Source organism: Miscanthus floridulus, chromosome 16 (assembly GCF_019320115.1).
Source record: "Miscanthus floridulus cultivar M001 chromosome 16, ASM1932011v1, whole genome shotgun sequence".
NCBI lineage: Eukaryota > Viridiplantae > Streptophyta > Magnoliopsida > Poales > Poaceae > Miscanthus > Miscanthus floridulus.
Window position 1 is genome coordinate 89,768,286 of NC_089595.1, and position 23,146 is coordinate 89,791,431.

At 44.5% G+C, this 23,146-nt stretch overlaps 2 protein-coding genes and 1 pseudogene across 3 annotated transcripts; 2 read left to right on the forward strand and 1 right to left on the reverse strand.

Moving 5' to 3' along the window:
* The first annotated feature begins 42 nt into the window (after window positions 1-42).
* LOC136511435 (ATP-dependent zinc metalloprotease FTSH 8, mitochondrial-like) lies at window positions 43-5,915 on the forward strand. 2 transcript variants are annotated; one of them, XR_010772702.1, is made up of 8 exons: window positions 43-374; window positions 482-698; window positions 781-855; window positions 1,185-1,318; window positions 1,948-2,436; window positions 2,679-3,446; window positions 3,622-5,090; window positions 5,282-5,419. XR_010772702.1 is itself a non-coding variant. In XM_066505498.1 (8 exons), the coding sequence occupies exons 1-8, from the start codon at window positions 312-314 to the stop codon at window positions 5,756-5,758; spliced, it is 2,451 nt and encodes an 816-aa protein (XP_066361595.1). In that variant the 5' UTR covers window positions 48-311; the 3' UTR covers window positions 5,759-5,915. The 2 variants fall into 2 exon arrangements, 1 of the variants encoding a protein (XP_066361595.1); XM_066505498.1 differs by having other exon boundaries at window positions 48-374; window positions 3,622-3,849; window positions 5,282-5,915.
* Window positions 5,916-8,249: 2,334 nt separating this feature from the next.
* Window positions 8,250-10,590, reverse strand: LOC136512672 (probable glucuronosyltransferase Os01g0926700). Its single transcript, XM_066506650.1, has 2 exons — window positions 10,327-10,590; window positions 8,250-9,582 (listed from the first exon to the last, which is right to left on the reverse strand). The coding sequence occupies exons 1-2, from the start codon at window positions 10,439-10,441 to the stop codon at window positions 8,438-8,440; spliced, it is 1,260 nt and encodes a 419-aa protein (XP_066362747.1). The 5' UTR covers window positions 10,442-10,590; the 3' UTR covers window positions 8,250-8,437.
* A 7,553-nt stretch (window positions 10,591-18,143) lies between these two features.
* Window positions 18,144-22,916, forward strand: LOC136511910 (laccase-12-like; annotated as a pseudogene).
* The last annotated feature ends 230 nt before the right edge of the window (window positions 22,917-23,146 follow it).

Below are 23,146 nucleotides of genomic sequence, written 5' to 3' on the forward strand. Positions count from 1 at the left end.
TCCACCACTTCCGCTTGCCGTAAACGCGGTGGAAACCACGCAACGGCATCTCCAAAATCACCCAATCCCGTGAGCGCCGCCTGCCCGCCCGAGCCCGAAACCACGGACGCGCCGCGCCGTCTCGGCTATTTCACCCCCACGGCCACTCGCCGCCGCGGCGTTCCCTTCTCCTCATCACAACAGAGCCAGAAAAATCTCAGAACGCATCTCTAGTGGCTCGACCTCGACGCGACCCGCCTTCCTCCCCTCGCTTGGATCCGGACGGCCCGGCCCCTCCGCCCTCCCATGCGCACGGCGCCGCCGCGGCCGACATGACGCTCGCCTCCCTCGCTCGCGCCCTCGGCCGGTCCGCGCGCTCCACCCGGCCGCGCCAGGTGAGTCTCCCCCCTCTTATCCCTCCTCCCTTGCCCTCTATCCTCTTGCGCTCATCCGCCGCGCTCCGGTGGGGAACGGAGGTCTGACCTTCCGCTGTTCCTTTTAGGGTTTCCAGCTCGGGGGCCTCCGGCAGCCGCCCGCGCCGCCGCTACCGTCGCCTGTCCACGGCGGTGAGGGCGGGGCGATAGGATTTGTCCGCAGTTACCTGACTGCGGCCTCGTCGGCAGCTCTTGGGAAGCCCGCTGCGGGCAAGACTGTGGATTGGAGATACATCCTCGCCAGCCCACAGTTCCGACGCCTCTTCTCGGACGAGTCCAAGAAGAGTACGTTCCTCGTTTTGGTGAGATTATTATCAATGGGTTTGGTGGCTCTGGTTCTGAAAGGGTGCTCCTTTTCTGATTTTAGACTACGAGAACTACTACCCGAAGGGTAAGAAGGAGGTGCCGAAAGGAGATGGAAGTAACAAGTCTGAATCGAAGCGTAAGTTTCCCTCGTGCTTCACTTGTTTGTGTAGAGGAGGGTAGCCATAAGCCATGTTATGGATGCAAATATCATAGCTTTTCATGCGCCCATAGTAAATAGAATTGGTGCATATATTTGACTAACAAGATGGACAACTAACATGTGATTTGTTGATTTACTTTTTGCTGCAACTGCTTTGGTGAATTGTATACCAGTTATATAATTTATGAATAGCTCTTGGAGTAGAAATGTATAATGATTTATGCATGCTGTGCTTCGATGTGTAGTTTTGTGACATCAATGCTTACTATTTCACTTTTAATGAAATGCAATCTTGTGGTGCTCAGAGGAATCCAATACAGAGGAAGGATGGAATTTCCAGGAGAACGCTATGAAACACCTGCAGAATTTCCTTGCACCTCTATTGATTCTTGGCCTGATGCTATCATCCATGTCATCTAGCACCGCAGACCAGAAGGAGGTGATTGCTTTCCTACTTTGTTAACTCTGCTGGGAATAGTTCTGCAAGTCGATAGTTTCATTTGTTCCTTTTTCTGGTAAGCTATGTTTGTTGGGCTATGTTTAGTCCCCTAAGAACTGGTAATCTATGTATGTTTTATCTGTTCACACTTGCATAATTTGTTTGTCAAACTTCAAAGAAATGGAGGAAAAAGACTACACCACCATATAGGCTTTAAAAGGCTAGTCACTGTATTTAACTCTCTGCCCCTGTCATCTCCAGTCAAATTTCCAGGATTAGTAATAAGCTACGAGAAACGCCAAGGAGTAGGACTGTAAGAGACAAAGACCTTAGAGACAGTACACTATTGCAGAGTAACCTTTGTGTAATTTACTGGCCTAAATTGAAATTCTTTTCATTGATCCTCTTGTGCTGATGCATGGGGGAATTGTTAGTTTGCTACCATTTGCTTTGTGCTTGAAGTTTTCTTTCCTAGCCTTTGAGTGTGAATGCAATATTGGGAATTAATTGTTTTATGTAACTGAAAACTGTCAAACAATATCGTTTCATGTAAGCATATACATTCCCTTCTAAGTGTGCATACTAGTATAATGGTTCATTACAGTATCTTTTGTATCAAACATCTGCAGATAAGCTTCCAAGAGTTCAAGAACAAGTTACTAGAACCTGGTTTAGTTGATCGCATTGTTGTTTCAAATAAATCAGTAGCGAAGGTCTACATCAGGAATTCACCTCATCCAAAGAGCCAAGGCCAAAATAGTGATACCCATATTTCTACCACTGATGTTCCAGGCAAGCCTGCTCCCAGCAGATGCAAGTATTACTTCAATATTGGTAGTGTTGATTCGTTTGAAGAGAAGTTAGAGGAAGCCCAGGAAGCTTTGGGAATAGATCCACATGATTTTGTCCCAGTAACTTATGTTGCTGAAGTAAATTGGTTCCAAGAAGTTATGAGGTTCGCCCCAACAGCATTTCTTGTTGGTCTGATATATTTTATGGGAAAAAGGATGCAAAGTGGTTTCAATATTGGAGGTGGTCCTGGCAAAGGAAGAGGAGGAGGTATTTTCAACATTGGAAAAGCTACAGTGATGAAGATGGACAAGAACTCCAAAAATAAGGTTTGTTATTTCTTTTCTTACGTCACTCATTTTACTGTTTCACTTGGTTCTATTTTTGATATATGATAAAAACAATCTGGCCCAAAATGATTTTTCATGCACAGGCTAAATCTTGACCTCTGATAACTCCAATTGCTTAATGTTGTGGTAGCTTTATTTACCCTTCCCTTAAGAAACAAAGCAAGCTACAAGAAATTCCTAGATGTGTCTTTTCACTAATGCTTACTTTTCTGTTGGTCCAGGTGTTCTTTAAGGATGTAGCTGGTTGTGACGAAGCAAAACAAGAAATAATGGAGTTTGTGCATTTCCTCAAAAACCCCAAGAAGTATGAAGATTTGGGAGCTAAAATACCCAAAGGTGCTTTACTTGTAGGCCCTCCTGGGACAGGGAAGACTTTGCTTGCCAAGGCTACAGCAGGAGAGTCTGGTGTGCCATTTTTGTCTATTTCTGGTTCAGATTTCATGGAAATGTTTGTTGGTGTTGGACCGTCCAGGGTACGAAACTTGTTCCAAGAAGCTAGGCAGTGTGCTCCTAGTATTGTATTCATTGACGAAATCGATGCTATTGGTCGTGCAAGAGGACGTGGAGGTTTTTCAGGTTCAAATGATGAACGTGAGAGTACTTTGAACCAGCTGCTTGTAGAGATGGATGGATTTGGAACAACTGCTGGTGTTGTTGTTCTTGCTGGGACAAATAGACCTGACATCCTCGATAAGGCATTATTAAGGCCAGGAAGATTTGATCGCCAGATAACAATTGACAAGCCAGATATAAAGGGTCGTGACCAAATATTCCGCATATATCTTAAAAAGCTTAAGCTGGACAGCGAACCATCATTTTATTCACAAAGGCTAGCTGCCTTGACGCCTGGGTTTGCAGGAGCTGACATTGCTAATGTTTGTAATGAAGCTGCTTTAATTGCTGCGAGAAGTGAGGAAACTCAGATTACCATGCAGCATTTTGAGTCTGCGATTGATAGGATTATTGGTGGTTTGGAGAAGAAAAATAGGGTAAGAGATCAGTAGTATAACCTATGAAGCTGATTTGTGAGATTTGTTTCAATGTCTTACTTTTGGATCCTAATTAACTTGGCAGCCTTCTTTTTCTATGTAATGTCATTCTTTTTGTGCATGTAATTACTTTTATTCCTTATTCTGTCCTCTGAGCATGTTAACCCTTTTGCAGGTCATTAGCAAACTGGAGCGTCGTACCGTTGCTTACCATGAATCTGGACATGCCGTTGCTGGATGGTTCTTGGAGCATGCAGAGCCTCTTCTGAAAGTTACAATTGTTCCTCGTGGAACAGCTGCTTTAGGCTTTGCACAGTACGTCCCAAATGAAAATCTTTTGATGACAAAAGAGCAGCTTTTTGATATGACATGCATGACATTAGGTGGCCGAGCTGCAGAGGAGGTACAGTTTTCTTTATTCATATCTTATTTTTGCTGATGCTTTATTATGATAAATAGCCAGGATTCATGGATGTTTCTCTTATACTGTTAAATCTATACTAACCAATTCAAGCCATTATAATGTTTGAATAGAGTGAATCAACTGTTATTTTGAACTTCCTACATTCGACAAGGACAATAATTATAGCCTGCTTCGTTGATATTGTCGCCACTTAAATTATGACCAGATCATGTGAATATGGTCATAGTTGTCAATTTAGTAGAAAATATATAATTCATTTGGTAACTCAGGATACTGCATCATGTAAACTTCTGATTGCATTTTAAGGGGACCAGAAGACGATAATATTTTCCATTATCTCCTCTGCCCATGTGATAAACACATCGATACCATTACATTTATCAAATTGGTCGCCATCTAAATATTGTATTCTCAAGTTATTACTTCAAGACACCGTAGAAATAATAATCAGTTCCCTATGTTCTAATGTCTTATGTTGGGATATCCGTTTATTTCACAGTAGTATCCATAGTTTTTAAGGCGTCGCCTTGGCGTCCAGGCAATTTTCAAACCTGGGCGTCGGGGTCGCCATGACCTTGAGGGATATGGCGTCCGCAGTCGTCGCCTAGGCGCGATTTGGCGTCCCTTTTGCGCTGGGCGGGCTTCGAATCTTGGATGGCGCAGCGCAGGAGCAGCGCGCAGGCGGGAAAAGGAGCAGGGTTTCAGTGCGCGGGAAGTCGAGGGGAGTTCCGCGCGCAGGGAAATCGCGAGCCTACACCCCCTGCGGGGCCATGACCCCAGGCCAGCACGTCAATTGAGAGAGGGGAAAGGGCGAGGGTGGTAGGGAAAGAGGGAAAAGGGAAGAGGGTGGCCGGCGCAGCACCTGGAATACACGGTGGTGGTGCGCAGCCTCTGTCCAGCTGCTCCTGCTCCATCGATTTGTGCTTCCTCCGCCGCTGCCGCCGATTCACCCCACTGATTCGTTCCTCCTTCCGATTCTCCATCGATTTGCGGCTCCGATTGGTGCTTCCGTACGGTTCTCTGTCGATTCGTGCCTTCAATTGATTCTTCCTCCCTCCGCTCCATCGATTTGTGTCCCCGTCTGGCCCATCATCGCAGGCTCGCGGCACACAGGTAACTCTTCCGCTCCTGCTCTCCACTGTAGGCCTCTGCTCTTCTCCTTGGATATGCTCTGCCTTTAGGATTGCTGGTACATGGGCTCTAGGATTGACAGCAACAAGGTATGTTTGTGCTGCTCCATAGTAGGTTATAGTATGTGTATGGTGTCGCCTCGCTGCACGCCTTACTCGCCTAGGCATCTGGAAGGGGATGGGTCGCCACGCCTCGCCTTACCGCCTTAAAAACTATGGTATTATCACCAGAAATTGTTATAAGCATATTGTTGAAAGGCGCTAATTGAGCTTTGTTTCAGGTTTTGATTGGCAAAATCTCAACTGGTGCTCAGAATGACTTGGAGAAAGTTACCAAAATGACATATGCACAGGTCGCCGTGTATGGTTTTAGTGAAAAGGTTGGGCTTCTATCCTTCCCTCAGAGGGATGATGGTTTTGAAATGACCAAGCCTTACAGTAATCAGACGGCATCCATCATCGATGATGAGGTCCGGGAATGGGTTGGCAAGGCCTATAAGAAAACAGTTGAATTGATAACAGAGCATAAGGAGCAAGTTACACAAATTGCAGAATTGCTGCTTGAGAAGGAAGTCCTACACCAGGACGATCTAACCAGGGTACTAGGAGAACGTCCATTCAAGGCACTGGAGCCAACCAACTACGACCTGTTTAAGCAAGGTTTCCAGGATGATGATGACAAGAGCCAAGCACCAGCAGAGAACACCGAGTTGCCTGATGATTCATCTCCCCCACTTGGTGAGGTTGTACCCACATAGTTTTTTTTTTCCCTCTCAACGTTAGAGCTGTACATTGAGTGCTCATTCTCGATAGATTCTTGTTTGTTGTTGCACCATAAGAAAACTGTATAAATTAGCGCCCTCGCTGATTATGCCAATGTGGAAATGCATTTGGATTTTCACAAATGCATTTGGATGCCTTGGGCCCTTCATGGCATCAGCAAATGTTCTGAATCGTGTATTTGAATGTTTTGAAAGATTCTCTGACTGGGGAGTTGGCGCAAAAAGTGTGCTTGTCCTGTCTGAAGGCTTGGCTGTCTTTAGCTGGTAACGACAGTGGCTAAGTTAGTGCCTGGAATCTTTGTGGAAGCTAATATAAAGTAACAAGCCATTGACCTTTGAATTTTTATCAGGTAGCCGGTGTGCTTACTTTGTTGGACAAGCACAAACATATTGGACAAGGTTTCTGCATGTATACCACTCCTTTCGTCCTAAAAAAAACTTAATGTTTTGGGATTTTTAGGACAAATTAGTGCTCAACTACCCTTATTTATTGAAGGTGAATCATACCAATTAAGCAATAAGCTTCTCATTAAAAAGGAATGCATGGAGTCATGCAGATCACAATTTCAAGTTGATATGGGCCCAATTTGTAGTCCAAAAGTTAAAACATAAGTTTTTGGGGATATATTTTTTTGAATCCTAAAACATCAAGTTAAGTTTTCTAAGACGGAGGCAGTACGTGAAGCTTTGTAAATTTAAATGACACCAGGCATCACCAGGAGTAAAGTCTTGCCCGGACGCTTTCTTGGCCTGCGCGCTAGTACACTAACAGCCCAACCAGCTTGTTTCCTATACCTTCATTCTTTCACGGTTAAAAAAAAAAGATAGCGACGTGTCCAACTCACATGGCCACCGCGGATTTCCTGACCGCTCGCCTTCTCGGCGCGACCCTCCACTTCCTCCGCCCCGAGCCCTTCCCCGCCTCCGCGACGCCAGGCTCCACCGCTGGAGTCGCGCCTGCCGCCCCACTGCCCTCATCGTCAGAGCCGGCGCCGGCGTCCTCCTCGACACCTCCTCCTGCAGCTGAAGACGGCGAGGGCGTCGCGGCCATGTCGTACTTTTGTGCCCGCATCGAGGCTCCTCTCCGAATCCAATACAAATCATCCTTCATTTGGAGCTCACGTGTCTGTGTCTTATCCGGTTCTAATACGAATACCTAGAGCTGGAACTTGGGTCGTGACATTCGAGGACGGGCCATGGCACGCTCTTTTAGCATGGCCCAAAGCACGGCACGACACGCACACGAGGGCCGTGTCATGCCTAGGATCTCGGCACGATAGGTTACATGGCCCGACCCATATTTTGGACCGTGCTTGGGCCCGCACGGCACGAAAATGGCACGTACAAACATCTACAACTCTACGTGGCAATTTCCTTGGCCCTGGTGCCCCTAGCAGAAGAAGCTCACGCGCGACCAAGTCAGTGGTGCTCTTCGCTCTGCCACCTCCCAGCCCCAATCTTGCCATCGAGGTGGTTATCGAGTTCCTCAATGTGCCTGACATGGTGGTAGTCGTCCACTAGAGTGACGCGCATGACATGTTGCAAAAGCGTATATTTCGAGTGCTTCAGATGTTTCAGAGATATGTTGGAAGTGTTTCTTATTAATGTTGCAAAAGTAGATCAGGATGTCACATACCCCGTTCGCGTGCCCTTAAACCCGGCTTGATCCGCTTATTTTTTCATCCGGAACAATGTTTTTCTCTAACAAATTTCTCCCGCATTCCTCCAAACCATCCAGATTCCTCCAGAATTCAGACAAACGAACAGGCCCATACGCCCTTCATACTAAAAAAATAGTCGTTTTGGACAGTGACACGGTCTTCAAAGTATAACTTTGACTTCTTGTTTTATAAAAATATTTATCGAAAAATGTTATTATGTATATTTTTATGAAAGTATTTTTTTTTCAAGACAAATCTATTCATATGGTTTTCACATTTTCAAACTCAACAACTTAAAAGTTATTCATGATTTATATTCCTAATGTTTGACCCAAGCCTTGTCGAAAATGATTTTATTTTATTTAGTACGGAGGGAGTATGTTGTAATGACTATATATTTATGTTGCAAACGTTTGTTCTAAATGTTTCATCTGTTTTTTTAGACATAAGTTGCAAGTGTGTTTATTTAGATGTTGCATATATTTGACACATACGTTGCAAGATTTTCATCTAGATGTTGCATATACTTGCAATGGCTTTTAAGTGTTTTGCAAGCGTTTTAGACATGCGTTGCAAGTGCTTTATTTGGATGTTAAAAAAATAGATTGAGCGTTGCAAAGCGTGTGAGAAGCGGAGGAGGCACGAGCGGCCCCCGTGTGCGCGGAGTCCAGACGGCGCGGGCGCGGGCGACGTCCAGACGGCGCGGCGCGGGCCTCGCGTGTACGCGCGAAACGCAGGCATGGGCGGGAACGTGCTGGCGCGAGGGTGGGCGTGGAGTGCAGGCGCGGACAAAACAGAGTGCCGCGCGGGCGTCCGGATGTTGTAAAGTTTTGTAATTTTTGGGTATGATATTCACAAAATGCAGTACTAGTCCTACAACGATGTACGTACGTATGGTGAAGATACAAAAAAAAATGTATTTGGCTGATGGCCAACAGCCCAGCACTATGTAACCATGGCAATTTGAATGCTACCCAGTACCAGCGTGCGTGAGCTACCATGGCTTGAGGTCTCTCGGCGGGCCAGCCGTCCAGTTGAGGACCGTCTGTCCGTTCCTCAAGAAGGCATCGTCGCCGTGCGGGAGCTTGCGTGCGAGCCCGTTGAGTATCTGGTGGAACGCGTCGCCCGGCTGCGCGGGCTGCGGGAACAACACGGCGCGCTTCATCGCCGGACTCGCTAGGAGCCGCTGCTTCCTCAGCACCACCTCCACGGGGATGGACGTCAGGATGGTGTCCAGCCTCGGGACGTCGTCCTCAGCGATGAACACGCCGATGTCCGCCCACGGGATGGCGTCCGCGAAGGGCAGCACGATGTCGTCGGCGATGACCACCGGGATGCAGCCGAACACGACGGCCTCCACCAGCCGGGGGCTCCAGGGCGCCCAGCCCAGCGGGCACAGGCAGAACACCGCCCGCTGCATGTCCTGGTAGTAGGTCGTCGGGTGCACCGTGGAGATGTCGAACAGCGGGTTGCTCTTGAAGTTCTCCCACACGGAGGCGCGGGCGCCCCTGGCGTAGTATCCGCCCTCGGGGTCGTTGCCGGCGTCGTAGAAGAGGCCGCGGAAGTAGACGAAGATGGACCGCGGGGTGGCCGGGGGCAGAAGCTGCGCCTCCATCTTCCACGGCGGCGCGTACGGCGGGATGGTGATGGAGCCGTCCTTCAGGCACACGTGGTTCCGCTGCCCGAACGTCTGCACCAGCGTGGCGCGCCGGAGCACGGGCAGGATCCCGCGCGCCATGGCCTTCTCCTCCTGGAAATGGAAGCAGGCCCCGAAGTCGTGCGGCGTGACGAAGAAGTGGTCGGCGCCCTCGGACCTGTTCCAGTACTTCCAGCGCTCGGCGATCAGCCGGATCGCGCTGCGCATCATCCGCGGGGAGTCGAAGGGCATGGGGTGGCCGGAGGCGGTCAGGTCGCAGGTCGTGTACACGGGCGCGTAAAACCAGTCCGCTTCCTCGGGGTCCAGGGTCCGGACGGCGCTGGAGAGGAGGGACCGGTGGACGAAGATCTCCGTCGCGAACATGTGCGTCAGGCAACGCGGGTCCTTCTCCACCGGCTCCGTGTTGTATTTCGCTGGGAGGTCGTACACGTAGACCTTGAGCTTGCCGACAGGGTCGTCTTCTAAAACGTCACCGCCAGTGCCTGCGTTTTATTGGGTACATAATGAAACCCTTGTTTGAAGCATGAGAATTTTATAGGATAGGAGAATACACTGTTTCTTTAGAGATTCCTACGCTCAACAAGAAAACAAGACACAAGGAACGAATCTAGGATAAATGATTATGGGGGCTAAAAGTTCATCTTTAACCTTCAGCCTCTTCTTTTTAAAGCAGTTATGCTAAAAATTCTTAGAAGGACTCTTAGGGGCTCCATGGGATCAACGAGCCAGCGGCGGTAGGGGGGCTTGAAGTCCGAGTTCAGAGCCAAATATGATGTGTTGCTCGTCGGATATCTCAAGGAGGAAGGATATGGCCTTTTTTTTTTTATAAAAGCTTCCACCCATGTAAATTTGAAATTTCCATGTCATCAGAAACTGGAAAATCTCAAATGCTTTTTGTTAGCCTATTGCCTTCACCATGTGTTCTTATCACACATAGCCAACACCTACATTTCCTAAGAAAAACATTTTTTTTTGTCTTCCAATTTATGCGTACTGAATACTATAATGGAAGAATATAAACGTTTCCCCTTAGTAGAACGGCCATCTTTAAGCTATTATTATATATAATCAGTGCTAAGCACTCTAGGGCCAGAACTTAAGTTTCATACAGAAATGCATCACGGTCCCTACTCCCTTCAGACAAAAAACTAGTCTGCATTTGAGTTTCATGACATCTTGAATGATTTACTGAATGGAGGAAAAGCACAACCAAAAGAGAACCGCACCTGAGATCCTCTCTGTATGGTGGCCATGCATCAACTCCTGCGCGTCGGACCCATGGAAGAGCACTGCTGCTGCAGTGGTGGCGGCAAGAATGGCGATGAGAAAGATCGACCTCATCTTCGTGATGCCCACAAGCAGGCTCTTGGCAGCACCTGTGACTCCTCCCCAAGCCTGCCCTTGTCTGGTCTCACATTGTCATGATCTAGGTAATCACTTAGTGTAGTTAAAGAAGAGATGAAAAGCAGGGTGGAAGCTTCTCTGCCAATTATCCTACCAAGAAGCGTTTGGTGAAGAGGTGAGATGGAGCTTTCCTGGGCTTCCTTCGTTCTTCCTCCTCCTTCCCTACACACTAACAGACATCACACATCAGGAACGACGACTATGGGCCATGTGTGTACTTCAAAGGGAGAAAGGGAGGAGCAAAGAGGGGGTAGGAAGGCTGCCCCCCTGCTGATATTTTAACATTTTCCCAATGCCTCACTCCTTTTTCTCCTACTTTTCTTATATATATATTTTTCATAAATCATTGCTAGCAGGTGGCTGAGCTGTAAAAGAAATTTCACAATTTTCTTGGTCTTTATTTATCTGGTGCTTTGTGTCAAATAGCCAGGATCCATGGATATGCCTACCAAATTTCTACATTTTATTACTCTAACAAATTTAATTTAATAGAAAAAGCTTTATTAGAACGAATCAATTGTTATTTTATTTTAACTTGGTTACGAGGACGTTAACTATTGTTTGCCAAGCAAATATTTCTCTACTTATTAGATACTCATGATTTCCTCCTGAATATTGTCACATAGTGGCAACAGAATTCTGGTTTATTTGGTAAAAGTACTTAATTATGTAAAGACTTGATTTCATTTTAGTCGAATCGTTTGCCTTGCACTAACTTCCCTCATGTTGCATCCATGTCTTTTGTGTATTTGCGTCGAACCTTTTACAATACTACCGGAGTTCCAATGGAAGTGCTTTATAAGCATATTAGTGGAAAAGCTCTAATTTATGGTTTGTTTCAGGTGCTCATTGGAAAAATCACGACTTGTTGTTAGAATGACCTAGTACCTAGGGTACTTAGGCTAAGAGGAATAGCATTTTTTTTTATAAAGGAATAGCTTTTGGTCGCTTGCTAAGGTTGCCATTTGTTATTTCAGTGAAAAGGTTGGGCTTTGTATATCCTTTTCCTCAGAGGGATGGTGGTATTGAAATGGCTAACATTATGTTGGATTTTGATTGGGCTTGGCCCATTTATTTCTTTGTATGTGAACTATGCACCTCAGGAGCTAACTCATGTTACATGGAGTGAATAAAATAAACACAAGAGCAAGGCTCCAAGGCATTTTCTGAACCTTCATTTGGCTATAAAATGTGATAAAGATATAATTAGAATTGCAACTAATTTTTCCCTACTTCCGTTCACCAGTTCTGATCAGGAATTATAAATTCTCAGTGTTAGTTCAGGTAGTTACTTTTATGAGCTAATCCTCTCTTGAGGACATGAACTTGTAGTCTGTAGATGATTTACTAGCTCAATGTTAATTTCTCTTCTTTTGCCTTTGATTATAATCTTGTTGGGTGGTGTAGACTCATATTTCTTCCATCTGAGGGTGGATTTAATGTGAGGCTAAGGATTTTAGTTCAACGAGCTATTATATATTTTTATTGAAAAGAAGTATGTGCCAAAAATATTCAAAACCCTGATTTTATCGATCTATAATATATTTTTATTGAAAACAAGTATGGCCCAAAAATAATCAAAATCCTGACTTTGTTGCTTTTCTATGTAGAAGCATAATCTCATACCTTAAAAAGTTTGGGAAACAACCAGTAACCGGAGCACAACTCAAGAAGGAACTAATCCCTCTCACATTCCACAAGAATTCAGATTGTGAGTTAAATCTAGGCTATGAGAATACCAATGTAGTTCATACCACGATGAGGACCACGCAACCCAGTTATCGCTCGACAGGTTCGTCAACAGCCCCTCCAGCCTTGGGGTCGACCAGAGGATATCCCTGCGGGTGACAGCGAGTTCTCGCTGGACACATGGGGTTAGTGACATTGTGACTTGATCTTTAATTCAATTTGAAGACTGATCTTGATGTATTCAGATTAAGGGGAAATATGTTTGTCTCGTTGCGTCACTTCTCAAGTTTTGTACACGCTATATTTGATCCATGTTGGTAGGATCATTTGGAACCTAGGCAGGGATGCTAATGTTAGCATAAATCATTTCCTGTGAAGTGAAGTAATAAACGAGAGCGGACGGATAGCATTGTAAGAATGTGTAAAATTTTGTTTGGTGCAAAAAAAAGTGCCAAGCGTTCATATTATAACTTGTTATGGATTTAATTCTATTCATGTTGTACACATAATTTCTTAATTGTGATATCATTTGAATCTATTCTTTTTCCTCTATTAAGACATGTCTTACCATACACACGTGCGTGTTGCACGTGCATTTCCACTAGTTAGTGGAAAAGCTCTAATTTATGGTTTGTTTCAAGTGCTCATTGGAAAAAATCTTGACTTGTTGTTAGAATGACCTAGTACCTAGGGTACTTAGGCTAAGAGGAATAGCTTTTTTATAAAGGAATAGCTTTTGATCACTTGCTAAGGTTGCCATTTGTTGTTTCAGTGAAAAGGTTGGGCTTTGTATATCCTTTTCCTCGGAGGGATGGTGGTATTGAAATGGCTAACATTGTATTGGATTTTGATTGGGCTTGGCCCATTTTTTTTTATTAAATTAGATACTAAGGCCCATATTAAGTACTAGGTGCAATAAGATTGGATTCCAAATGAAAAATTGACTAAATATTGACACAATTAAATGGATGACTATTGCATGCACATGCTGTCAAGTTGAGAGAGAGATGGTGGTATTGAAATGACTATTGCATGCTGTCAATTAAAGGCTTGCTACACTTGCACGAGCGCATTGAGCTGTGCCATGGTGTGAACGCGGTGCACACATACTTGCTATCAGGTCAGTTTGCGACAACATGGTTTCACACCCCAAAATTTTAGTGTAAAAATAAAATTTATTTTAGAAATTTCTTAATTAATTTGATGGTTTTTTCCATTCATGCCGGTTGCATTTGATCTTTATAAATGTAAATGGTTTTAAGTATGTCTAGGAGACGAATATCTCTCTCTAAGAAATTTTCTATCTTTTTCTAGAATTTAATTCCTTTACCTTGAGCTTAATCTTTTTATTTGAAGTTTCCATCAATCTTTTCATGAGTTCAAAATAATTTATTTCAGTTCTCATCGTTCCATCTATCTCCAGTAATTTATCGTGGATTTTTTTTTTTTTGCGCTTTGGACTATTTTTTCATGATATAAATGGGTGAAGGGACTATAACACCTAAAAAGAGGGGTGGGTTTGTGAATAAGGCAACTTGGAAACTAATGCCCAACTAAGGCCCTATTTGGTTGAGCTGTGGCTGTGGGAAAAAGCTGCTGTGGGCTGTGAGCTGTGGAAAAGCTGCTGTGGGCTGTGAGCTGTAGAAAAGCTGAAAGCTGTTTGGTTAAACAAGTATAAAATATACCTTTTATCTTTATCTCTCTTGAAACAACTATGGAAGAGCTTTTTATTCCACCAATTTCGAAAAGCAGAAAGCCAAGAGCCAAAAGCAGGGTCAAACCAGCTTTCAAAAATGAACTACGGAAAAGCAGCTGCTTCTGAAAAAGCACCCTCCAAAAACAGCCCCTTTGATTGGGCTTTTGGCTTTTGAGGCCAAAAACCAAAGCCAAAAGCCCAACCAAACAGGGCCTAAAACTTACTTCCTCTGTTGGCTTCAAAAAAAACTTACTTCCTATGTTCGAAATTCTAAGTCGGCCTATGTTTTCTAAGTATATTGTTGTTGCTATGCATCTATACATAGGCTATGTCTAGATATTTAATAAAAATTATGTGTCTAGAAAAGTTAGAACCGTTTATAATTTGGAAGTGAAGGGAGTACTTATCAAAATCTACCTAAGATACTATCTAGGAATGGAGTACCTATCAAAATCTATGTAAGATACTATCTAGACATGTACTACGATTTTGATAAGTGTTGCTACTTCTAATGCAAAAGATTTTTGCACCCTAGGTTCGAACCTTATCAACTAACCTAGCGAGCTAAATTAGGAAAGATAAAGCACACACCAGGAATGCAAATAAATACCAAAACATAAATAAGTTAGAGATGCAAACTCCGGCATCAACTATTCTGAGGTATTGAGAAGCTTGTGTTTCTAGTTCTCGTTGGAGCCCATTGGAAAATTGCCTTCACAAGGGCCAAAGTCCCGGTCAGATAATTTCATAGATTGTCCACGGACCTTTCCCACACACAAGTGATTGTCACTCACACACAGAGCCGCTCGCCGCTCGCGGAGCACTACCAAACATGCTCTTAATTTTTCATATAGTCACTTTGCTAGATATTGGTAGTGTGTCAGGAGCGTGCTAATTTTCTGGATTAAAATATACCATAATTAATAATTTTTCTAAACTTCTTAAACCTTATAGCACATCAGACAGCATGCATCATCGATGATGAGGTCAGGAAGCCAGTTGGCAAGACCTATAGGAAAACAACTGAACTGATAGAGCACGAGGATCAAGTAGCCCATATTGCAGGATTGCTGCTTGCATTGAGAGTTGAGAGGGAGGTTCAGGACGATCCAGATCCGACAAGGGTAATGGGAGGGCCAGCTAAAGGCTGATCCAAAACGTTCCGATGTTCCATTGCGGGTCCAGGAAATGAGAGCTCGTCCAACTCAAATCTGACATGCTTCCTTAAATCAAATGAGTCGTTGACTTCTGCCCCGAAGGCTCTCACTATCTTTTGTTGCAAGTAAACCGACGTTCTTCATGAATGGCATCCGCCTGGGGGCCGGGTTACATGCTTTGGTACTCAGATGATGCCTGCTGTGTAACATAACCTACTACTCCATCCGTTCCAAATTATAAGTCGCTTTGACTTTGTTGGTTCATCCATTTTGCTATGTATCTAGACATATTATTATATCTAGATGCATAGTAAAATAAATGTACTAAAAAAATCAAAGCGACTTATAATTTGGAACGAAAGAAGTACGTGGAAGTGGAAATAAACAGATGAAAAATGTTTTAGGGTCTGCTTGGTTCTTTCACTGGCATCTTGCCTTGCTTGGATGGGCAAAGAAACCAAGCAGACTCTTAGCCTTTTGATATGGGAACCGAGTGGTCTACTTTGTTGGACAGAGTGTCCTAATCATCTACCACATTCCTACGACATGTTCTCTAGAAGATTGAAATGTGGCGTATGCATAGTCAGCTTCGGCTACTGCTGACACTCCGTCCAACTAAATAGCATTTTGAAACGGAACTGCGTTGTCAGAGAAGGAAGAGAATCATCTCACCCGAGCGACCATGAAACTTGGTAAAGGAAAAGATCGCCAGCACAGGAAATGAGCAAGAGCAACTGCTAACTATCTCGCACACGAGTCATCGCTCTCGATAAAGGTTGTGTCAGGCCGATCGAAACCAATGCAGGGCGCAGCAAGGCTGTCAAGGATGATCGGTTGCCATGCCTTACCTTCCTCCAGGTCACGTCCCTGTTTAAAAGTCCTTTTGGTTTGCTTGTGCATGCGCAGTCCCTTAGCATGTCACCTGAAAGCCTAAAAAGGGCTCAGAGCCTCAGACCTGTCACCTGTGGATATCTATCTCCGCTCGAGGTCGCTTGTCACTCGAAGCGAAGAACTCAACCACTGCTGATTTAACAGATTTTTTAGGGGTTGGTGGAGCCCCTAACAATAATAAAACGTCTGGCAAGTTTTCAACTGGTTATTCATAAACCAAACGTTCTTTTAGGAAGTCAAAATTTGTCTGAAATTTGATCATGATCGTATCTCAGCTAATGTTGGCTACAGATACAAATGTCGTTCGTAACCAAAGAATTTGTCACACTCCCAAGATGCTTTTAGGTGGGAAGCAGATTTATATACGGTCCTTCGTATGGAAATAATTAGAACGACTTAATAACTTCTTAGGATGCTATATATATTAGTTATATAGTCAGCATAATTGCTACATGTCTCAGTAGGATTTTAATATATGAAAAGTAGGACTATAATTCTGCTTGATACAAGTCGTACTAGATCTAAACGTTACGATATCTCTAGGATTTTATTTTTATCTCTAACCATACATATTTATACTTCTTGCATTCTCCCTTGGTCCCAGCAGAGCAAACAACTGCTATTGGACGGATTTAAAGTCTTATATGCTTCTATATAAAATCTTCTCCGCCTCAACATCATTAACTAGTCTTTGGTGGATGATCGATTTGGCACCCAGGGATATGCCCCATGTATCGGAGATGCCGTGAGGACCTGTTGTGGATCCAACTCTTGAAAGGATTGTGATCCTCCTGAATTTATACAGTAGTTTTTTTATTTTCAACTACTGCCCTATAAATTTATACAATAATCTTACACGCTAGATACTTGTGCACGGCATATATGTCGTGAATGCGCGCTAGGCTCTCATGGCATCTTCGTGGATACATCTCCATCCAATCCCCCACCCCTTGGTACCACCTCGCATCTCTTCTCTTTGTGATACCATGTGAAAATAACGAAACGGCTTAAATCCTCTCATTTATGTTTATTATCTCGTGTCTCTTCTCTTTTGATACCATGTGAAGATAACTGAAACGGCTTAAATCCTCTCATTTATGTTTATTATAGTTGACATAATTGATGTATGTCCTAGTCACACAAAAAAAATCGATGTATGTCCTTGAATGACTGAACATATTACTATAAGTCTATTTGAAGTACTCCCTTCGTCCGGGAAAGAATGTAACTATGTGTTGCGTGCTAATAAAAGTAATTCATGTTTGATGACCAAGTTTCTAGCGAATAGTATTCATATTTATGGCTCCAAATAAATTTATTATGAAAATACATTTCATAATTATCTAATGGTATTTGTTTGATATTACAAATATTGATACTTTTTTTATTTATAACTGGTCAAACTCAAGATACTGTATTTTTTCTTAGACGGAGGGAGTACAATACAAATCATACTATTTGTAAACCTATTATAGTTCTAGAATTCTTTTTTTTTATCCCTAATCGCACGTATCTATACTTCTAACATTCACCGCCGTATATATCTACCGGCGTACTTCAGTTTATAGTTTTGTAGCATAATTTGCGAGAAGGGGTAAACACTAGACGCGCAGGTTGACTTTGGCCGCACTCCAAAGCTACAGAGTGCCTGCGTGGCATGGACCAGCCAGCTCTCTCTCGTCGATTTATCAGCAACAGGCAGCAGCAGGCTCAGCAAGCTGTGAGACCGACGTTGATGCGACCGCCGAGAGTTGTTAACCAATCGGCGGATCGAGCAGCCGCGAACCGCAAACGAAAGCTACTAAACGGAGCAAAAGGCCCAAGTGCAATCGTGAAGCATGGGGCAGCACGCATGCACCACCAGAATCGCCAAACGGAGCCATGCGTTGGACGGAGCACAGAGATGGCCTGCAGATGCATGCATGCCTTGGCCCCCACCTGTCGAGCCTATGCAATGCAAATGCATGCCACTCGATCCCCAGTTAGATTTTTTTTAATTTTAATCCTTTTTTTAATATAATTTTAAATCCAACCCCGTGCCAAAAATGTTAGTTTAAAAAAAACGTCAGTGTTAGATTTAAAATTATATTAAAAAAAAGAGTTAAAATTAAAAAAAAAATCTATACATATAACCCACCCCCGTGCTACCAATTACCAACAACAGAACAAGAGTTCATTTGTCAAAGGGCCTACCTAGCTAAGAGAAATGGCGTCCTCGTTTGCTCCCCGTTCCAGCGCCTCTGTCCTAGTCGCCATGGTCGTGGCAGTGGTGCTGCTCGCCGGCATGGGAGGCCAGGCCGAGACGAGAAAGTACCAGTTCGATGTAAGTTTATTTGTTAGTTTATTCATGCATGCGTCACGATCCCGTCAATCTTGACCACAGCAAGTGTGGCAAGTGAACCGTGTGGCCATGTTAGTTAGTGACGTACCACGCGCATATACCTTGTAGCATGAATTCTAAAGCACAATCAAATTAAATGTATAGAAATCTTACAGATTTAGTACCTAAAAAATTATATAATTCTAAAGCACAATTAAATCAAATGTCAACAGATAAATAACAAAAGTCATATAATTATTAAAGAGACAAAAATTATCTCCACCGTCCCTCTCCTAACTAATTCCGTGTGAAATATGTGTCTGTCTTCGATCCTTCTATTTATTTTTATATATGAGATATGTAGGGCTTCTTGATATAACCTAGATAGCCAGAATCCTAATCAAAACACCCTCTGTTGAATAGGAATCATAATCCAAATCTATACTTAATAATAAAAAGGCAAAATTTCCGCCGTATTTTTTTTCTGCCTCTTCCTCTCCCAATCTCACCGGCTTGGTCTCGGTCTCGTTCTCGTTGCCAACAGAGATTAGGAGTACGGAAGAGAATAGAAAGAAATATGGGGTTCCAGATGTAAAGATACTAGAGAGAAAGAAAAGGTGGGGATGCCTTAATAGTTTTTGAAATATATCTGGGTTCATGATGCAAAATGTCCAGATCCGAGTGAGCCTCTCTTGGTGGGCTTCTTTTTCGACCTGGAATTGAATTCTTGCAGTTGGGCCGGCTTCGTTGTGGGCTGACCAAGCCTTTTTCTTTTTCTTTCGTTTTTCTCTTTTTCTATAAAAACAGAGATATTGCAAAATTCGCCAAAATCATAGAAAAATCATAAAAATATCAAACCATTCGACCTGGGTTGAATCCTTGTAGCTGGGTGGGCCGGCTTCGTTGTGGGCTGCACCAAGCCTATGCAAGCATTTTTTCCTTCTCTTTCGTTTTTCTCTTTTTCTATTAAAACAGAGATATTGCAAAATTAGCTAAAATCATAGAAAAATCATAAAAATGCCAAACCAGTTTTGCGGCACAACTAAATATTTCATGAACCGGAAATTTCGCAGATTATTATCTAATGAAATCTATACAAATGTATTTATGTAATTCCTGACGAGAACTGTCGTCTAAAAATTCAAGAGAGGTCTCCATCACTGGTGGACAGACAAATCCTTGACACATTCACAAAATAAAATTACAGAGGTTGATGTGATGCATCAAAAAAGCTACGAAAGTCGATATTGAGTCATAGAAACACATGGATATTATGAAAAATTAAAGTTATGATATACTTATAGCTAAATGATTATGTGCTTTGCAATGAAAGGAAAAATATACCAAGGTGTATTTAATTTGATACAGGTTTAGTAAGACATTCTTATTTATTGTTAACATTTACTTATATTATGGATGTCACGGTCATCATAAAATAAATTATAAAAGGATAAAACATAAGTAGATATGTATCATTCACGTCATCGTTTTGCATAAATGCTTGATAGTTTTTTTCTCTCGCGTTGCAACGCACGGGCATATTTACTAGTAAAAAAATAAGAGAACAAATCTGTATTTGTACACGAAAAATTCTTCCGCCATAAAATTTCTTCGTCCATCTTACCGTATGTTTTTGAGTTCGGTAATCTCACGATTCTCACATCACGGGTTCACGGCACGGGCGGGGTGGCGGTTTTGTTTCCGTGTGTTTTTCAGCGACGATGGTTTCCGTCAGGACGACACTACCTTTTCGATCTTATGTACAGGAGCCAACTATTTGCGATTCTTCAGTCACGGACGAAAGCATTTTTTTTTCCTTTTCCCAATTTTCACCATTTTTATGGCCGGAGTCATGAGCCGATGTTCTTCAAAGTAAATGTGTTTTTTTCACTTAAAAATCTCGGAGTACAAAATAAAAATAAATATAAATATGAAAAACAAAGTAAAAAAGGACAACAATATAGCCCTTCGAACCATTAGTATGAACCTAAAGGAGGGTTCATACTTCATACCACTATTGCATTTCTAATTCGAAACAAAACCTTCAATCATATTTGAACTTTCTTCAGTTGATGGATCAAACCGTAAATATACTCTCATTGAGGGACACGACGATGGAAAGTCAAGATAGATCTCCCTCGTAATGTGGGAGGAGACATGTCGGCCAAACTCTTAGCTGACTTATATGGAAGATTAGAATTACAATGTGGGAAGAGACAGGGAGAGCATTTCATGTTTTTCTTGCTTTCAAAACTTTGTTTTTCTCGATGTAACGCATGGGCATATCCAGGGTTTACAATACCGGTAAGAAAAAAATTTCGGTCCCCAGCGATAAATATGAAATTTCGGAAATTTCGGAAATATCGGTTCAAATTTAAATAAATTTAAATTGAGTTTTAAACAAATTTGGCATCATTTCACTAGAAAAACTCTATAATCCATCATCCATCATAAATTTATATAACATCGACGAAATAACATAATATATCACAGAAGTAGAGCCGCGGTAATACAGTGTGCTGATGGTGGGCGAGCTGCATATACTAGTGCCGTCCAATGTGTGAGTGAGAAAATTAAATAAATTTGAAGAAATTTAGGGCTTTGATAAGACTAGATGATATGGAGGGTAATTTTAGTGTGTTTTGGTGTAATTTTAGAGTGAAAGATGAATTTAACCGAAAATTTTTGACCGATACAAAAAAAATTCAGACCTCAGCGAAAAAGGCGATATTTCGGAAATTTCGGCGATATTTCGCCGAAATTGTAAACCCTCATATCTATTACTATACAACAAATCAATCTGCATGCATGGCAGGTGCAAATGACGAGCGTGACGCGGCTGTGCGGCACGAAGAGCATCGTGACGGTCAACGGGCAGTACCCGGGGCCGACGCTGTTGGCGTGGGAGGGCGACCACGTGGAGGTCAACGTGGTCAACCGCTCCCCCTACAACATGAGCATCCCAGCACGGCGTGCGGCAGCTGCTGAGCGGGTGGGCGGACGGGCCCTCCTACATCACGCAGTGCCCGATCCAGCCGGGCCAGAGCTACGTGTACCGGTACCAGATCGTCGGGCAGCGCGGCACGCTGTGGTGGCACGCGCACATCTCCTGGCTCCGCGCCACCGTCTACGGGCCCATCGTCCTCCTGCCCCCCGCCGGCGTGCCTTACCCGTTCCCGGCGCCGGACGAGGAGGTGCCCGTCATGTTCGGCGAGTGGTGGAGGAACGACACGGAGGCGGTGATCGCGCAGGCGCTGCAGACCGGCGGCGGACCCAACGTCTCCGACGCGTACACCATTAACGGACTCACGGGACCTCTCTACAACTGCTCCGCCGCTCAAGGTCGTCGATCAATGACCTCTCTTTACAGCAGCACTATATTGCGAGCATACGTACATGTTGTGCTTAACAATGTTCTGTGGCATATATATATCAGATACGTTCAAGCTGAAGGTGAAGCCCAGCAAGACGTACATGCTCCGGCTCATCAACGCCGCACTCAACGACGAGCTCTTCTTCTCCGTCGCCAACCACACGCTCACCGTCGTCGATGTCGACGCGCTCTACGTCAAGCCCTTCACCGTGGACACCCTCGTCATCGCGCCGGGGCAGACCAGCAACGTCCTGCTCGCCACCAAGCCGACATACCCCGGCGCGAGCTACTACATATGGAGGCGCGGCCGTACACCAACACGCAGGGCACGTTCGACAACACCACCGTCACCGGCGTCCTCGAGTACGAGGACCCTTCTTCGTCTCCATCCAAGAACAACAACAACCTCCCGGTCTTCGCGCCGACCCTGCCGCCGACCAACGACACCAGCTTCGTGGCCAACTACACCACGAAGCTCCGCAGCCTGGCGAGCGCGGAGTACCCGGCCGCCGTGCCGCGGGACGTTGACCGGCGCTTCTTCTTCACCGTGGGGCTCGGCACGCACCCGTGCGCCGGCGCCAACGGGACCAGCTGCCAGGGCCCCAACGGGTCCCGGTTTGCGGCGTCCATCAACAACGTCTCGTTCGTGCTGCCCACGACTGCGCTGCTGCAGGCGCACTTCGCCGGCAGGTCCAACGGCGTCTACGCCACCAACTTCCCGGCCTTCCCGCTGACGCTGTTCAACTACACCGGCACGCCGCCCAACAACACCAACGTGACGAACGGGACGAAGGTGGCCGTGCTGCCGTTCGGCACCACCGTGGAGCTGGTGCTGCAGGACACCAGCATCCTCGGCGCGGAGAGCCACCCGCTGCACCTGCACGGCTTCAACTTCTTCGTCATCGGCCAGGGGTTCGGCAACTTCGACCCGGCCAACGACCCGGGCAAGTTCAACCTCGTCGACCCCGTGGAGCGCAACACCGTCGGCGTGCCCGCCGGCGGCTGGGTCTCCATCCGCTTTCGTGCGGACAACCCAGGTTTAATTATTTGCACTGGAATAATCCTAGCATTATTTCCGAGGCCCCAAGTACCTAACTCGAACGCACTACTGGCGTACGTGCAGGTGTGTGGTTCATGCATTGTCACCTGGAGGTGCACATGAGCTGGGGCCTGAAAATGGCATGGTTGGTGCTGGACGGGAGCCTGCCGAACCAGAAGCTGCCGCCTCCGCCATTGGATCTGCCTCAGTGCTAGGCCAATGTTGATTTCCTCAGTTCCACTGCATTATTTCCCGTCATCAATGCGCTGCTTCGTTTGCTCGATCAGTTGCCGTTTTGGTATTCTATATACCTCGATCGTCTTCAGCTTACGTCGCGATAATGGCTTTCCTAGTTGATGTGATTTTTTTGGCTAATGGATTATTCCTGATTGTTCAAGTGGCCATGGTTTCTGTGGCAATAGTACTATGAGAAATTGCTTCGTTCGGCAGAACTTCACTCTTACGATGAGTGCATGC

Bases quoted from the DNA above. Each gene is read 5' to 3' on its own strand.
- LOC136512672 (XM_066506650.1), bottom strand. From the start codon at position 10,441: ATGAGGTCGATCTTTCTCATCGCCATTCTTGCCGCCACCACTGCAGCA. The intron at 9,583-10,326 runs GTGCGGTTCTCT...AATAAAACGCAG, and splicing joins CCATACAGAGAGGATCTCAG to GCACTGGCGGTGACGTTTTA.
- LOC136511435 (XM_066505498.1), top strand. From the start codon at position 312: ATGACGCTCGCCTCCCTCGCTCGCGCCCTCGGCCGGTCCGCGCGCTCC. The intron at 856-1,184 runs GTAAGTTTCCCT...TGTGGTGCTCAG, and splicing joins TAACAAGTCTGAATCGAAGC to AGGAATCCAATACAGAGGAA. The intron at 3,447-3,621 runs GTAAGAGATCAG...ACCCTTTTGCAG, and splicing joins GTTTGGAGAAGAAAAATAGG to GTCATTAGCAAACTGGAGCG.